The sequence below is a fragment of the Sitodiplosis mosellana genome, unplaced genomic scaffold, assembly GCF_009176505.1.
Source record: "Sitodiplosis mosellana isolate CC-2019 unplaced genomic scaffold, AAFC_SMos_1.0 Smas_scaffold_6226, whole genome shotgun sequence".
Lineage (NCBI taxonomy): Eukaryota > Metazoa > Arthropoda > Insecta > Diptera > Cecidomyiidae > Sitodiplosis > Sitodiplosis mosellana.
In genome coordinates this window covers 6496287-6515099 of record NW_022601467.1, presented here as the reverse complement: position 1 = coordinate 6515099, position 18813 = coordinate 6496287, and the positions used below count along the sequence as shown (strand labels likewise).

Here is an 18813-nt window from a genome sequence, read left to right as displayed (position 1 = left end):
ACCAAACTTTTTGTTCGTCCTTCTTCAGAAGAAGAACGAACCATTTTTTTTTGGTCGTTCTCTTTCAGAAAACGGACGAGCCATTTTTTTTTCGTTCGTCCTTCTTTTAACAAGAAACGAACAAAACCGATTTGGTTCGTTCGTTTTCTGAAAGAGAACGACCAAAAAAAAATAGTTCGTTTTTCTCCAGAAGAAGGACGAACCAAATCGGTTTTGTTCGTCCTTCCTGAAACGAAGGACGGACGGACGAACAAATTTTGTCCATTTGACACCTTTATTTTAGTATACACCATGAGCGTGCCCTATCGCGTACAATGAGATTTCCTGCGTACAGCGCCCGAGTATTCAGCAGTGGCAAAAAAGTGAAACGCGCACGTCAGAAATATTTGTGTTCACGAACATCAAATTGTTTATGCATTATGTTGAATTCTTGATTAATAGAATCAAGCTTAACATGTGAATACATCACAAAAATACACCTTTTTTTTCTAAGAACAGAGCAAAACCACACGGTTTGTCCAATGATCAACCTTTCCATCATATACAAGTATATTATATTTGATAAACTACTGTTTAATCCCAAATGAACCATTTGCGGAGATATCCAGTGTACAGCGGAGCTGTGCGGAGTTCGGCGGAGATACCGTATATACGCTATACGTGTGAGCGAAACAGCACTCTTTGCTGTGTTTACATTTCTAATGTTCAATACACATCTAAGTAGCCATGAGCGCACTGCTTTAGATATAGTGTATGTATTGCATCTCTGCCGAACTCCGCACAGCTCCGCTGTGCACTGAATTTCTCCGCAAATGGTTCACATGGGATGATTTTACTAATAAACAATTATAAAAAAAATTCAATGCAACAGAACAGTGACTACTTTCAAGTCGGTTTTGGCTACGAGACTTTAAAGCCACCCACCGTTTGTCTCTACCACTTTTGGAAAATGACCTAATAATATGAACGCGTGAGAATAAAAGACTGACGCTAGCTGGTTTTTCGCAAAAGCGGGATAACAATCAGTTGCACGCAAAAGAGACATTTCAAAAGGTTACACGCAAACGGAACATTTTATTTTGTCGCATTTTGGATTTAAAAGCCGTGATTACAACAACAATATACTTCTCTCTTGCGTGCAACCTTTTGAAATGTCTCTTTTGCGTGCAACTGATTTTTATCCCGCTTTTGCGAAAAACCAGGTAGCGTCAGTCTTTTATTCTCACGCGTTCATATGTGTGTGCATGAAAAAATTGGACTTTCACAATCTCTCTCTCTCTTTCGTGCAAATTAACTTTGAAAAATACGTTTTGAATACTCAGTTCCTGTAAAAAGCTATTAACGAAACAACATTTTCAATTTTATGTCAACGTTTATTTTTACAAACAAGCACTACAAAACGGTTCTTAAATTTCAAATACAATTGATATAAAATCGATAATTTCTTTTCGAAATGACATTTTGACATAAAGCGACGATTCATTAGAAAGTTACTTGAAAATTTCCAGGGATAAATGTGATTTTTTCTTCGATTTGTGTGGGGTTTCCACTGAGTTTTCATTCGGGATTGTTTTGCAAAGAACTCTTGGGACTACGTTGTGGTGGATCGTCAGTTGGCTGGTCTTTGTCGCCACTGGTTGGACGAATCTGTAAACAAGATAGAAAAACCTTATTGAATTCAACCATAGTTGATATTGGTTTTACACTCAGCTACCACAGTTGATCCAGTCCAGGCTCCTTTTGACGTGATTAGAGGCTCTTCTGGTGCCATTTTTGAAGCCAACATCGCTGTGAATGGTCGGTAGGGATTTGGCGATGATTTCAATTCGGACGGAGAACTAAAATCAAAAAACGTCCATTCATGTAAATTCAAAAGTTGAGCGAATTGAAGTGGTCACTGCAATTGAAGTGACTTACTTGGGAAATATGTCGGCCGATTTACCTCTCATATCCTTTCCTATTAAAATTTCGGGAAATTCTTCTTTTGTTATTGTTTCAATGGTATGGTATTCGGTGGTTTCAATCGAATACAAACTAATCGCACCTTCTAGTAAATCTTCGTAACGATGTTGTGTGCACGTTGGATCCCGATGAAGTTTTGCCTTTTCTAAAAATAGATTTTAAAATAAAACAATTTTCAAAAGTTATTCCCATAGATATAGTGCCGTAATACATTTTAAATGTAAGACTTCTGTCATATTGTATTCAATGCCATCTCTAAACCAACTCATTGAATCATTGAATATTTTTGTGCAACTTTTATCAATTGTGTGTGGCTTTACTAGAACATATTCAACTTTACGGCGAGACTAACAGCTTCTCCGTGAAGTATAACTGCACACTAGGCAATACACACTGATATTTTGCAATGGTTACTAGATGCATTTGTCAAAATACTGTGATTTTCCTAATTTCGGTCTATGATGTGTGTACAGAGAAGCTGTAAGTGTCACCGTAGAATTGATTACAATCAAGTTAAACTCGAAATATTCAATGAATCAATGTGCTGGTTTAGAGATGTCATTGTTATGGTTATTCCATGAATGAATCAGAAGAGAAAATGGAAATCAATCCACGCTCACCTTGTTCTTCGAGTCGTTTTTTATGGTATTGCCATGCGATCGGTCCAATAACACCCGGATCAGCGCCATCGCTACGAGTTCTTGACAAATAAATAATTTCATCACTCATTTTCTCATTCGGCGTTTGTTCACATGGAATATGCATCGATTTTGGTGGGCATTTTGCTTTGGCATCAACGATTCGAGGAAGTTTGGATGCTATTGTGGCCGCTTCAGTGGCATCGATTTCATCATATTCATCTAAATGTGTGTTACTTACCGGTTCAAGGACACGATTTAATGCTTCAGGTACATTGCACTTGGGAAAGCTACGAATCGATGCCATGCTTAAAAATGAACCGATGCTCAGATCATCGTTCGTTATATGCACTTCATCGTTGGACAGTTGATGTGAAAATCGATCCTTTCGCTGCGCTCGACTCTCATCGGACGTATTGTTCGACGATTGGTTGTACGATTCTTTGGCATGTCGTTGGTCGTCGTCGGCTTTTTTCGCTTTGTGTCTGTCACTTACAGAATTTACCGCAAATGCATTCATCCCATTTCGCACTTGATTGACAGTGGAACCTATTTTATTTTGCCGTTTGTCATTCAGATGCGATTTACTTTGTACATGCTTCTCGGTTTCGTTGGAGATTTTGGTCGATTTTCCACCATTATCCATTTGTTTCGTTGACATGAATTGATTGTGAAATTTGCTCTTTTTTGCAACCATCGGATTGAATGCTTCTATGTGTTCGTATAAATTTGAATCTTTACCCGTTGACATTTCGAATGTGTCATCGCTAACGGCAGCTGATGCTATTGCCGCTGTCTTGGCATCGTTACGGTGTAATTTTGGCTTGCATTCGTCCAATCGTTCAGTTTGACCGGTCGCTGATGAGCTGCGTGATGAATGTACCTGAACTGTATCATCGAACGCACCAACCCGATTACCATTGCCACCCGTCAAGTACTTTCGCTTGTGTTTGGACTTTTTTTGCGCTCGCTCAATTTGCTTCTTCGTTATAGTTGCATATTCACGATGATTTAATGATGCCACACGCTTTGGCCGCTTCGAATACAAATGATGGCGTCGATGGTTTTTATGCTTTTTTATGTAATAGATGGACGATGTGTCCGATGTGGATGTCGTTGACTGTGTTTGCGAGTGACTGGGCGAAGATGGTTCTGAAGACGGTGGCTCCGGAAAATAAATGGTCGGCGTACCGACTTTTTTATGATGATGCTTTCGCTTCAGAGGTGTCGGTATGATTATGAAACTATGATCACGTTCGCATGTAAACCCGTTGACTGTATCATGTAATGAAGTTATTTGCGTACCAACTTGCTTTTTTTGTCGTACCGTGTTCGAGTGTCGGCTGGGAATTTCATTCGTCATGTTCGTGCGAAATTGATGGCTTTCATCGATGCTCGGCATATGTCCGATTGTGGTATTGGCATTCGATTGGGGCTGCGATTGTGCTACTGAAACGGGCGATACTGCCACAGGCACTGGCGGCAAAAACGATTGTTGCGCTGTTTGTGCTGCCTTCGATACCCTATAGATGCATACGATGAGGTGAATGAATTAATTTGATTTCGATTTTTATTGTTTCCATGCTTTGGTTTCTGTTTTCATATCACATCAATTAATCTCTATCAAAATCATATTTACCCTTTTCTCGTCGTTCGGCGCTGATTTTTTGTGCCCGTTACCAGCATCAATATCATGAGTAGCAAAATAATCAACAGCATCAGAGCGATGATGAAGGCTAAAATATATGGATTTTGGAATATCATCGCTAAAATTGGCTTGTTCGGATTTGTGGTCATCGTCGATGAGGGTATCAGCGGCGTTGCCTGTGGTTCCTTCAAATAAGCTAAAACAACAAATGTGTATATACGTGGTTAGTGAGCCCATCGAAATATAGAGTGTTTGTGCAGGTATGCAAGTGTATGTGTGTGTGAGAGAGTGTGTTTTGGATTTTCGATACAATACGTTCGGCCTTGGTGAATATGGGCTTCTCTAAAATTTTCGAAACTTCCACTTCACTCATCAATTTCATATCATTGGCGGCGATGGTTGCCAAGACTGGAATCCCATTCACAAAAACGGTATAGATAATTTCAGTTTGATTGTCAGCTGCTATGATGAAGGGGTCAGAAGTGGAGCTGTTGCTGCTGCTGCTGCTGCTGTCGTTCAACGTTCATTTATTTTTGAAAATCAAAACATTATCGAACATACTCAAAATGAAAGACCGAAATTATTAAAGCTTACCCTTGTACTGGATTACCCCATTCTTTGTCCGAATTATCCGAATAATCTTTGTCGCCATTACTTATCACAGATATGTTGTGTATTAGTACGCTAATGTGACCAATGATTGCATCGTTTCGATTTTTCTTTGCACCTTTCGACGGTTTGGTTGTCATGTTTGTTCTACCGTTTGCGGACGCTTGTTTTAAACCATTCGATTTGGAATTATTGCTGATATCGCTAATATTCATTGATTGTAATTTCGCATTGGCGGGATGAAGAACAATATGCGTTGATGTGGTGGATACGTGGACGGGTGACGGTGTAATGGAAGACACAGATCGTTTGCGTCGATGATGCTTATCTATATGATTTGAGCTAGTCGTGGCCACCACATTCAATGTGCTCGTTGCATTACCACTTTCGGTTAATAACAAGTTGGTTTCCATTGACATTGTGGCATCAGTTATCGATACATTCGATTGGATATGAAATGCAGATGGTTCGGCGACACCATATTCATATTTCAGAACCGATGTCGGATTAATTGGCATTGACGAATTTGTACTTTGTTTATTTTCTATGATTGGCGTTGTTTCATTGGCAAGTGAAGCGCCGGGCAGTGGTTCGACAGTGCTATCGATGACGGTGGCATTGGATAAGCCCAAATGCAACGATTGTTGTCTGAAAATAAACACGGCAAAACCACAATTGAAAAATAGTTGATACCAAATGTGTGTACACGACGCGGACACACAGGAGTGAAATTTTGCAAAGTAAACAGCGATTTTATCCTTCTTTCTGACAAACCTGGTGAATGCAATGCGATAAATATCGGCGAGTCGCTCCTGTAATAATGGAATATCTTCATCGTTCAAGTGGCCCAGCACCGATGTGACGAGCCAAAAACGTTTATTCACCGGCAAATATTCGTCGGGTATCTCATTTGAATCCGTATCGCAACCATCCGATTTACAATTTGGATCTTTTTCATCTTCACTCTGTAACGAAAAATCAAATATTAGGAGCTCAATTACGAATGATTCGTCCGTCGGTGCGGGCGAAAAGAGACGACACAAAACGATGGTGGGATGAAGCAAAAGAAAAAAAAACAAATCAAATTACCGAATCATCTATGTAAACAGTGGCAATCACCGTCGCTGTTTTGATAAATGTTTCGCGACCAACAAACCCGTTAACCGCCGTCAAGCGCGCATTCGATTTCAGTGATAGCGTTAATGGTTCGTCTCCTGAACCATTCCAAAAAAAATCTTCAAAACGTATGTCATGCTCCGATGAATGCAAACTACTAACCGTGTTTACGTCTGAAATGAAATGAAATAAACGACGATGATCAGAAAATATACACACAGAGAGAGAGAGAGAGGGAGAGAGGAACCAAAAGAGAAGGAAAAACACCACGAATAAATGCGCTTATTATTGATAAATGTGTCAACATTAAAACTTTGTCGTGCAATGTCAAAAATCAGTTGACGCCATATACCAGAAAATCCGATAAGAACATAAATTGAGCACACTTTTGTGAAAAGTTACCACGTAATACAAAACCATAATCATTTTGGCGCAAAAGCCAATGTTTTCGTGTGTGTTTTGTTTTCTCATCCTTCTTCTTCTTTTTGGCTTTTGTGTACTATTGTCTGGTGCTTAATTTACGCAGGTGAGGCCAAAGTTGGAAGCGTTGCATGTTTTGGTAAAAGAGCTTCCACAAAGTCCATAATATTTTGAAGTGTAGTTTTTGTGTTTTGCTAACATTTTCAACACGCTAAATGTGAAACCAAACAAATATCTTGTTCAAACACACTCCAAACAACGAAGCCATTGCATTTCGAGTCGATGTGTTCTTTTTTTTTGCACGCGCTCTTTCTCTACCAGTCGTCACAGTAGCCTATGTATTTTTTCTTTTATTCTGCTCGATTCTACTGTTGAAAAAATTATCGTGGCGACGTTTTTTCGTGAAATTCGTTTAATATTCAATGCATTGCATTGGTATTTATTGCGAATCATGATTTGCGTGTTCAATTGCTCTTTTTCTCTCCTTCGCTTACTGAATGATATTGAAGGAGCCGTTTTTTCGGTACATCGATTTCAATTAATGAAAAAAAAGGGCGCGGAATACACGAACGAGAAACCAACAAACGGAAAATGGCATAAGGCATGTGCAAGATGTCATTAAATCCATATGATTCATAGAAAAGGAGAGAATTCCATTCTCATGAAAATGTGAATATATATATGTGTGTGTGCAATGAAAACGGTTCTTCCAATGGAAATGTTCGCCATCCAAAACCGAAACGTACAACATAATGAAAACGTTTTTATTTCATCATTTATGCTTTATACCAATTTCATTTTTGTATACATGTAAATAAAATGCAATTGAAATGTTCTTTCATGAAAGCACCAACGACGACAACGACGACGATGATGACGACGACGCCGCCGTCGCCAACAATTCAATTCAATACATTTCGCAAATATATCGTACGGTATTACCGTTTGCATTCAATCGCGTTTTATTGAATGGCAAACAAAGTGACGAAAAATCTTTAACCACACTTAACGTTTCAATATTAAATTGACACAAAATTAGATTGATATTATTCATGACGACAAATGAAAAAGAAAAAAACAATTATAACAATAGAAAGAAAATTATAGGACCGCGAAAAAGAAGAACAACGCGGCGCGTAAAATGCGTGTTTGAAATGGTGTTTGCATTGCAGCAGCTCATGTGTGAACGAATGAACAAGTGTCTGTCGCGCCGCTTGGCCACAAACTTTGCATGATTGTAACACACAGCAAAATACAATATATAATCATATGCACAGAATCAAAGCAAAGTTAAGTGAAATATAAATAAAACACACACATGTGACACAAACGAAAAGAGATTCTTTTGTTTGGGCCGCTTGAAAACAGAGAAGGAAAAAAAAACGAAAACGACAACATACATGACAAAAACAGTGAAAATGATTTGTGTTCGGACACGATGAAAAACTAAAGCATCTAAATGATATTTTATTGTGCGGGTTTTTTTTTTGTTCGTACACTGGTTGCTCAGATTTCGTTTCAATTTAAATTGCGCATTTCATGTACGTGTGTTTGTGTATATATTCCAAAGAATTTGGCGGAAATAAAATTTAATAGTGCATAACCGCACAATTCTGGTTTCGGTGTAATGCCTTTTATTTCAAAACAATAAATAGAACACCCACACTCACACACATGGGATCATGTGTCAGAATTTATTTATTCGTAAGCAAATCAGTTCGTATTAAATTGGGTGAGAGGAATATTTTATTATTTTAGCGGTCAACCGAATTCAACAACAGAGACATACACAAAGAGGATAAAAATACAAATCCCTCGAAATTTCTCCACCAATTCCGAATCGATATATTGCATGAAATGTCACTCCTGTTGCAATTAACTAAGAACAAAACAAAATAACAACATAGTATACAACTATTCTGTTAATGAGATTTTTCGTAGAAAAAAAGTTCATCTCAATTTATATGTAAATTATTTAAAAATTTAATCAAACCTAACAGGCAACTGTGCATAGTGGATGCGTTGGCTGTGTGTTCAATTGTGTCGACGGAGGAAAAAAAAATACGATCTGGGAAATGTGTAAAGCGCCAGTTGGTCGACACACAAATTATGTATATGTATGTTGATTGAGCACACCAACGAAGCCCTGTGCATGAGATCGCTGCTACTAGATAGAGACCTGATGATAGTTGAAGCGTAAGCATTTTTCTTTGCACGATACATGTATATATATATATATTCTCGTGGTGGCTCATTTATTGGCTGTGTGTTTGTGTGTGTGTGTGTGTGTGTGTGTGTGAATATAAATTGGTTCGAAATTGAAAATCTAATGTGCGATTGATGAATAAATCGAATTATGGTAAATCTAGCCGATTAACGTGTTAACTAGTAAATTTATAACGTTCATCGGATTTTTAGATCGGCGGCAATGGTGAAATTGATAATAGAAGTAAACAACAACAAAAATGTTACAAATGCATTATTTACCATCCAATGATGGAATATAGATAACGGATGATGGCTTCGGTTGCTTCACTGGTGTGGGCGATAGGACTGGACTAGTTGGTGATGCATCGCTTGCAGCTACATCAATTTTTGACGTTGTCGTTTCCGTTGTACCGCAACAATTGATGAGCAACACACAAATCCATAACAATGTTGAACAATACTGGTGACATCGATAACTAATCGAAGCATCGATGTCAAATAACAAGATGAACATATTGAAACCGACCAATAATTTTTTCCAATCCTTTACAATCAATGTCATTCACATTCATTACACTTGGTTACCGATTTCAAACCGTTTTTTCTACCCACTACTCGTACTACTCGGTAATCATCATGCACATAACATTAATATTCGCAACTGGAGGAGAAAGAGAGAGAGAGAGAGAGAGAGAGAATATGGTACACCGCAGCATATCAAAGCAATCGCATCATATCATCGTAATGCTCATTTCAATGCATTTCATCGACTCGCATTTTTCTCTCACACATTCTCTATCACTCTGTTCGCTTTCGATATTTTATCAATTGTGGTATTGGTTTTGGTGGTGTTGGGGAAGCCAAATGGACATACTGCACTCAAAACTACGTACAAAACCCATTAAACACTGCTATCTATTAGGGAATTTTTTTCTCTTTCTGTCTGTTTGTTTTTATTTTCCGATTTTATATTGCACTGCTGCGCCAATAGCAATTACAACCGAATATATCGAATTCAATTAAGGGTAAAATTATTATGCAGCAAATTAACGATAATTTGTAAACTACAGTGATTCGTTCATCTATTAAGCATTCCACATAATTATGTTGAATTTAGATTTATTCACTTTTAATAAATGCACTGGAAACACATACACACATCCGCTTGGTTTTTTTTTTTTTTTCAATTCGCTCATTAGCTCGTTCTTTGTTTTTTTTCAGGAAAAATCTATTGAATTTATACATAAAACGATGATACGATTACAAAAAGAAACAACAACAAGCAAAACTGAAGAATAAAACAAAATAAATACACTGAAAATTATTGCACTTGTTCGCGTCAACTGCACACTACTGTTTACTTCTTGCAATGTACAATTCGAGTGTGGTGTGTTCCGTAAACCACGCACCCAATTGCAATCGCATCTGTATATGACTGGCAAATTGGAAGGAGCACACACTAAAAACTCTCTGTTTGACCGATTCCGAATAAATTTTGTTGTTGAGTTCATCGGTTGCTATGTTACAATGTTTTGGTCGCGAGGTAACAGCGGTCATACCGAAAGGTCTGCGATTGAATGAATGAATGCTAACTATATAGATCCACAAAACATGGTATTATCGTTTAAATAGCACACGGAAATGCCGCACAAACACACATGCATAATCGTTCTTGCTGCTTTCTGTCTCACTCTCTCTTCCCCACACACACACATACTCTCTCTCTCTCTCTCTCTCTCTCTCTCTTTCTGTCTGTGTTCACAATCGCTTACTTATACGCGCACGTTTGTCGTTCTGCTTTTCATTCGGTCGGTGTTTAGTGTCACCTTTCATTAATATTTCATTCAGTGATCTAATTATTTAACGGGAGAAAAGCGGAACGTTGGTCAAATGCTGTGTGGCCTTTTATTTAACGAAAGTGATTACATTCGTTAGAGATACTTATGGAGATGCATTCAACCGTTTATTCGTTTGAAAGAGCATCATGCCGCCATGCTGTTGCTGCCGTACATGGTTTGCCCATCGTCGTTTCTTTGTCGCTTCTCTCGTTTTCATTCTATATAAACCCCAATCTTCTTTTTCTTCTTTTTCTTCCTGTTCCTTTCCATTTCTTACTCTTTCCCTTTGAGTTGGTAATTGTTTTTGGATTTCAGTTGGAATTGTGTTACGGAAAACCGCTCAGCAGAATGGTTTAATTGCAATAATACGCGTTGAACAAACGGAGAATCACAAAAATAGTCGAATGGTCAAAGCACCTGTTTAAGCCATTGAACGATGGATTGAAAAGTATGCGCCGCTTGGAGAATATACAAAATTGCGGCCACCAGCTCCATCTACACACCGCTTTTTCATCCATTCTGCTAAGCGAAAGCAACTAATATTCGTATCAGTGGCTCGAAGCACTTCCCCTTATCTGTGAAAGCCAATCATCAAGTGCAATGCGCTCCGTTTGTGTGTGGTTGGTTTTTTGTTTTCTCTCCCTTTTCATTTTCAACATTTCTATTCGGCTGTGTGCCATATTCTATGTTGTGCAGCATTCCATCCATAAGCTTCGCTCCGTTTTGCCGTTTCGTGGTTTGCTGTGTGTGCTGGGTATAAATTTTCCAAGTTCGAAATTTGTTCATTCAGTCATAGCCGAGATTTTCGTTAGTGTGCATACCACAGTACATCTTTTGCTCTTTTAGTCGCTTCGTTCTCTCGCGTAACCGTTTCTCGTTCTCGAAGATTTTTTCACGAAACGGTTTAACAATATTACGAAACAAGTGAAATGTGAACTGATTTGGTGAAAAATTACTGCAATTGAAAAATCAAATACATAAAACCGTAAATCGAAATCGTGCAATTGACTTTGAATAAATGATTTGCATTCAAGAGACAAACAACAGCAATAAAAACGACATCAAAAGCATAAAGAATAAACCGAATAGAAAAAAAATCAATGAAGAATTGAATTGCAAAATAAAAAAAAATGAACTTACAAAATTGAAGCGAAAATTATTTCGGTTTCGTGAAATTATAAGCAAATTCGAACTCATCATCGATATCGTTCGTATTTACAAATGCAATTGAAAGCCCATGCATGCGGTTAGAATAGACAATTTTTGAATGCGTATTACAAACTGACATTCTGCGGTCGTTAGAACAGTGTGTTTTTGGATTGTTTATTCCATTCATTGGCTCATTGGGCTCTTACACTCCCATTCTCGCATTCAGAGCGAATTCCTCCACTCTCCTGCTCTATACCTCGTACCACGTGTGGGATTTGTGTTTTTTTTCGAACTCTACGCGTACAACTGCGGAAAAAAATATGAACGATTTAGATGCATAAATCACGCCATATGCAAAAATATTCCCGATAAATTTATCGGCCGACCACAGAATAAGCACAACATCAGTAGTGTTTGGCCATAAAGGACGTGAGAAAAACAAAACTCTAGGCTGAAAAAGTCCAAGTGTGTTTGTATGTATGAGTGCATGGGTGCTTGTTATGTACGTTTGGCTAATTGTGAAAATTGAAGTTAAATCCGTTAAAACTATAAAATTCGATGCTCTGAGGTCATGCATGCCATCAACCTAAAATTATACGGAAATTAGCAGTAAATTTTTTATTCGCTAATTAAAAAATAGCAAACTTTTCGGCAAATGCCGAGATATAATTTGTGTGCGGAAAAAGAAAAAGGAAAAAATGTTGTGTTTTTTTATCGGAAAAATGAGAATGCCATCATCATTAACAACATAAATCAATTTTGAATCCAGAGAATCGAGCGAGTTAGTGTGAGTGAGAAGAGGAGGAATACGAAGAAGAAACATTTTTCGTGGCTGGCAATAATTTTGTAATTGTGGTTATACGACGAGTAAATGGGAATTTTTGACATCGAATACGCATTTAACCATTTTAAACCCGATAATTGCGATTGTGTGTCCGTGTGCGTGTGCTACGAGCGAACTCCAAGTTTAAATTGACGCCAAAATACGGAGAGAAAGCGGAAGATAGAGTGCAAAAAAAGAGGCTTCGGCCATAATGATATCCGTATAATTATCGAACCCTTTAACTAAAGTACATCGCAATTAAAATCGTTTCGCGCTTCTCGCTACGTTGTAATGTTTGATTTGTGGTAAAACATTGTTGTTCGGGGGATGTTGAAGTCTTTCGGATAAACGCCAAAAAAAGAGATAAGAATTTAAAAAAAAACAGTAACAACACAAAGTGATAAAGTGCATAATTAATCACTTCCACACTGTTTGGCCAGTCGCGTTGTGATTTTGCAATCCGAATTATCAATATTATCTAGTGTGTTTTGTGCGCCAAGACAAATAAATATACTCCGCAATCATGGTCAGTCATTAATTTAATTACATTTGTTTTTACTTTTATTTTCGTGTGTGTGTGTGTGTGTGGGTGTTTCTCATGTTGGTTTCATTGTTGTTGTTCGCATTGAAAATGGTGCACGTTTTTATCGTAAATACCCTTCATATTTCTGCTTCGATGTGCCCATATTTCTCGCGTGTATGTATGTATGTGTGTATATTGCTAATTTTTTCCCTCTTTCGTTTTTTTTTTGCTTTCTGTGCTTTCTATCTCTCTCTCTCTCTCTCTCTCTCTTTTCCACCATTTCAAACAATGAAAAATGCTACTCGCGCCTAATGACCTTTACGCTTTTCCGTATCTTTTAATTACGTTATTCGCACGATGCGCTACTGCAGCCTATTGTAACGCTTTCCAAAAATACCTCGTTCGTTTTCATTCAATGATTTGACACTGAAACAAATGGAAAAACGGCAAAACGGAAAGACGACGAAGAAACAACAACAAAAGTCGCCACCACCACCGCCACACCACCTCAAAGCGAAAAAGCGTCGCGTCGCAAACTAATAAATGTAATAATGATATAAAGCGTGAAGCGCAAGGTGTCTGAATTAAGGTTCTTCGCTTTATTAAAGAGTGTATGAACTCATTTGTGACAATTTCGCTATAAACAGAGTCATTAGGGCAAGATAAATGGGGTTCGATCGAACATATACACGCTCACACATCGGATCGATAGAACCGCAATGAAAACCGTGTGTGCCGGTTCGATAGAGTTAAAGTGGCCATGTACGGCCTTTGAAATAAACTCCAGCAAATGCGGCGGCATACAAACAGACAAACACTCTTTCTCTCGACATTAAATCGGGTGGTATGTGTGCTTGAAAGCATTTGCTGTAATTGACATTAATTATTTTAGAGGATTGCGGTAATCAATGGAGACATTTTTATTAACTACCCCTAATGAAATTCAATATAATCCTTTTCGAAGGCGATGCAAACGAATGAGTTATTTCTCTGTATGTACAATTCAAATGGAACAATTTCCACTACTGAACGGCACAACGTCGGTTGCCGGGTTTCACTTTAAACGATTCAACGATGAGACACATTGTTTCAATTCCGTTGGGAAATTCATAGATTTCGAAATTCACTCTTCGGTTCAATATTGTTGTTATTGTTTTTTTTCTGCTTTCATTCGTTTGCCACAAAACATACCGACCAGCCGAAGGGAAAATGAGAAAATCCACGCAAACTACATGTGGGTTCGGTCGGTTCGGACAGCCTGAAAATGAAAGTGAATCATATTCACATCAAAGGCAAAACAGAAAATTCCATTTCAACCGACAACGAGCAATCCCAAACATCATAAAATTCGTTGTGTATAAATCATCTCGTTTTAAGTGCACATTTTATAGTTTTCCCAGTTATTTTTCGATTTACTATGAAATGAAAAAGTTATGGTTTTGTTTAATTTGCACTGTCTCACAAAAGCTCGTTATAGAAAGTTGCAATTCGTTTCTTTTCTTTTTTTTATAAATGTAATATCAATGGTTTGGAGCGAAAATGTAATACAAAAAAGTTAAGCGGAAAAATTTCGATGATGAATGAGCGGAAAAGGGAAGTAAACTGTATAGTAAACTATATATAGCTATCCCTTTTCATTTGACATTTTTCCGCTTAACTTTTCTGTATTACATTTTCGCTCCAAATCATTCATATAATAATCGAATGAATGATACTGATAAAATAACATCTGGATGCGGAGTTATTCTTTCGCCATAACATTTATAACACAAGCTATATGTATCTAATTGTTTATACCGTTTTTCATGTCCTTTTCCCGTTCTCTTTCTCTCTCTCCCTCTCTTTTTCTATCTCGTTATCACTTGTGTCGGGTTGATCATGGTGTTTGTTGCTGCAAATTAATAACGCGATGGCCTGGAAATATTGAAAATTCGTGACAATGTCGACAAAATAATGAAATGCGTGCACGTAAACAAATGAAAATGAAAAAAAAAACCATCATCGAACACATCATCATCAACGGAATGAATGAATGAATGATAATCGATACCAACGAAACTGCGGAACAACACACCACCGCTTCAAATGCATAAAATGCCGTTTGCTATTTATGCTCCACCCCAACTCCACCATCACAACAATAACTATAACAACAAACAATAATGCGGATAATAATAATAACCAGTATGGATTCGTGAACTATGCTCTGGAGCTACTTGTGCTCAAGCATTTTGGATTAGATGTGTGGGAGCAAATCAAGTAAGTATTATTTTATTTATTTGCTTTATTTATGTATTTATAGGAAATTTTGTTGTTTGTGCTCTCGATGCTAATAGTACGCTCTCTCTCTCTCTCTCTCTCTCTCTCTCTCACACACACACACACACACACTAATTCGATTACTCTTTCTAAAGTTCTTGAGCCGATGTCGGTTCAAACAGTTGGTCGCTTCCGTTCGACTCGACTCGACTCGACTCGACTTGACTCGACAACACATGTATAAGTCATAGCATAAACGCACGCAATTCCTACATCGTTTAAAATGATACAATCATCTGCCGTATGCATGCAAACGATATGTCTGTGTATCCATCAACGAGAAAGAGAGAGAGAGAGAGAGAGAGAGAAAACTACGGCAAAATAAGAGACGGTGATGAGCAGATGAAAAGTTGTTGTTTGCTATGTGTTTCTTGAGGCATGCGACAAGTGAGGTTGTGGCTGAGCGAAAACTTTCTCATCTCGCTCGTTCGATCTGGTTTGCCGTTTCGTGTGTTGTTCTTCAGTGCTCATATTTCACATTGTTGATACTTTTAGTAGAAGAGCCACATATCAATGGCACACGTTACTCTTTTCCCATAAGCATTCTATCACTTTATGCCGGTGAATATGATTTTTTATTTCGATAAAAACTTGAATCATCTCGCATTGCGATTTTCATATACATGGTAGATTTCAACTGCACGAATGTCATTTCTGCCATGTCATACGTTCCATCGCTAAATGATAAACTCAAATAGCATTTTTACCAATACCGGATACTATTCCAATGGATGTGCACGTAAGTTTGAGTTTTGGCTGTACGTGTGCGTGTATCAAATCGTCTACTTCCTACTCTTCGTTGCCATCATCCTCCGTAAATTCACAAACACTTTCGAATTGTCACCATTTTCCCTCTGCTCTCGTATCTCGTATCTCGGGCAATCAATTCTGGCCTACTTCTTGCTAATCATATTCGATACTCTATTTGTCAATCCATATTGAGCAATCGAATTATCATCACGACAATAAGGGACTGAGGAAAACTTTATCGAACTGCGCTTACTTTCACTCGCCTCCAATTGCCTCTCGCTCTTGCACACCATATGCGAGATATATCACTCAGAGAAGCCAACAACACACGCATCCCTATACGCAAGCACTGAATCAAACCAAACGAAACGAATGCCAACAATAATGACGATAATACATACACATATACGGTATGTTTTTTTTTTGTGATAGCATCATGATCACATCTCCTTGATTGCGCACCATATATGTATATACCATCGAACCAATTCAGTTGTCGGAGCCACTAGAAGAAAGAGAGAGAGAGGCAGAGACAGAGTGCTCTTGTTGAATACAACATTTACATTCCATTATATGTGCACAATGCTTCTGCCACAAAATATGATTATGTGGTTTTTTCTACCTTTTGTTCGATTATTTGCGTTTTTTTTTCTCTCTCATCACAAATTACTATACGCATAATACCTACTACTGTTTTACAACATATAGACTATCATATTGCAAGCAAAAACCACACGAACACGTTCGCTTATTCCTTCGGTTCGAAAGAAAATCTACGGGAAAAAAAAGAACGAATGAATAAGGCAAAATATGAACGCGTGTTTTATTTTCATTTGTGATATCTGTCGGTCGTTGCAAATCACCCCTTTCCACGTTTGTTTCAACAAATTCAAACAAACGATCTCTTTCACTCTCCTTCGTCTATATCTATCCATTCATCCTATTTACAAAGAAAATGATACGAAAAATATGATTTTTACATTTGTTTCCTTTTTCCTCCTCTCCACACGCACACAGAGCATACATGTACTAGTACACATTTATTCTTCTGGTGGAAATGCGATGTGCGCTGTGTGTTGTTGTTGTTGTGTATAAATTTTCTTGTCATCTCTTATTGCAGCCTCGTAGCTACATTGTCTTCGCTTATTGTAACAAATATTTCAACAAAATAAGTATTATCCATGTGTGTATGCTGTGTAAACAAAATTCCTTTTGTGGTTTGCAATGGCAATGTCAATGGAAACGAAAATAATAATTTTAATATTGGTATGTTGCCGTGCGAGTAAGGCTTGCAAGCGTTGTTCAGCAATTTTTCCTGCTGACAAATTCGGCATAATATGCTGTTGAGTGCGACAGATGACTATTCAATTTTTCTTCTTCTCTTCTTTCATTTGTTTGTTGGTGTACTCTCGTTACTTTTGTTACTCTTCTTCGGCGGCAACGAATACGATTTGTGTGTTTGCGATGAAAGCATATTTTATAATTGAAATAATTTACTATTTTTCATGTGCATATTCGGATTCGGAGGCTTTTTGCAAAAAATGCGTTGATTTGCATTAAAACCGTTCTCAATGGTGATTTAGTTGTCGGGTCGATTCAAATGTATGACGACGGGAGGAGCGTTCGAAGATCGACTCGATTGCATATAGAATAGTTACAGTTGTACAGTCGATTATACAAAATGATGCAATCGTTTGCAATATACCATCTCTGGACCTCGACAGGTCGATTGGTTGGCTTCTCGTAGAAAAATTTATTCTGAAGTTCACAAAGAAACCCAATCATTTCAAGGTATGTTTCGAGTAAGCTTTTAATGCTTTCCGAACCGATTCAATTATTTTCAAATGCGCTTCTTTTTTCTCTTCCCCATCCGTGCTATATTCATTCACTAATCAGATTCGTAGGTGTTGTACGGCATTTTATGAAATCGCTTAGCACGATTTATTTCCAATTATGCCATTTAATTCTCGGAATTCCTGCTGATGCTAACAAAAGTGTGAGTGAGTTTTTGTGCTGGGTGTCATGCCGTTGTTGTTGTTGGATAACAAACAGCGCCTTGGCTCCAATATCTCTTCGCAGAACGAAAGAACGATAGAGATAGAGATAGAGAGAGATAATGTGCTTTGCTGGATTCACATAACTACACACGATTTTTTGAAGCAATACGAAAGCGACGCAAAAGTGGCAAAAGAGAGATGACGAGAAGAAGAAGAAGAAGAAGAGAAAGAAAAACTGGTGATGGTGCAAAAATGAGAGCGAGAAACTAATCCCCTTCTCTTTCTTTGGCATTCCCAAAGAAAATCACTTGCGTATAAAAACACATAATTGATGAATGATTCGTCTAAAAGCTGACGGCTTGCCACATCGTTCATTTTACATAGCCGTAATTACCCACCGCTAAGACTCAAGACAATTTCATACATCTTATTTGCTGTGGCACATACACACACAAAACAGACCTCCTCCATATGCATACATACAGAGAGAGGTTGGCAGAACCAGCAACGAAAAAAAAAACGAGATAATAATAACTAAAATTGCAGTGCAAAAGACAGCCGTACTCAAAGGAGAGGTAAAACCTTAATTTTCCATGCTCTATTTTCGTGCTGCACATTTTGACATAAATGTCATCCTTTCTCTTTTTTTTGACGCGCATCAGGCACCTGACAGTAGCTTATATCTGTGTTACTTGCCTTTCTGTTGTTGCCTGAAATGTAACGCCATTTAATATTTTATATCAGTTCAAGTGAAATAAGTACCCATCGGCAATGTTTACATACGCAAAATATGTAAAAGACACTGCTGCAATA

The 18813-nt window shown here is 37.8% G+C and overlaps 1 protein-coding gene across 7 annotated transcripts; it reads right to left on the bottom strand.

The window, feature by feature from the left end:
• Positions 1 to 1352: 1352 nt before the first annotated feature.
• Positions 1353 to 10149, bottom strand: LOC129578490 (uncharacterized). 7 transcript variants are annotated; one of them, XM_055467181.1, is made up of 11 exons: positions 8881 to 9264; positions 5947 to 6146; positions 5632 to 5822; positions 4843 to 5505; positions 4564 to 4748; positions 4240 to 4444; positions 2583 to 4123; positions 2045 to 2107; positions 1918 to 1957; positions 1715 to 1838; positions 1353 to 1647 (listed from the first exon to the last, which is right to left on the bottom strand). In XM_055467181.1, exons 1-11 carry the CDS (start codon positions 9161 to 9163, stop codon positions 1558 to 1560), a joined length of 3585 nt encoding a protein of 1194 aa, XP_055323156.1. In that variant the 5' UTR covers positions 9164 to 9264; the 3' UTR covers positions 1353 to 1557. The 7 variants fall into 7 exon arrangements, 5 of the variants coding, with proteins under 5 accessions (XP_055323156.1, XP_055323152.1, XP_055323151.1 ...); XR_008689105.1 differs by having other exon boundaries at positions 1943 to 2107; XM_055467177.1 differs by having other exon boundaries at positions 1918 to 2107; positions 4564 to 4754; positions 8881 to 10149.
• Positions 10150 to 18813: the final 8664 nt, after the last annotated feature.

Coding starts and splice junctions, on each gene's coding strand:
- LOC129578490 (XM_055467176.1), bottom strand. CDS start 9,163: ATGACATTGATTGTAAAGGATTGGAAAAAATTATTGGTCGGTTTCAAT. Junction 6,147..8,880: donor CTATATTCCATCATTGGATG/GTAAATAATGCA, acceptor ATTTCATTTCAG/ACGTAAACACGGTTAGTAGT. Junction 1,648..1,714: donor CCTGGACTGGATCAACTGTG/GTAGCTGAGTGT, acceptor TCTTGTTTACAG/ATTCGTCCAACCAGTGGCGA.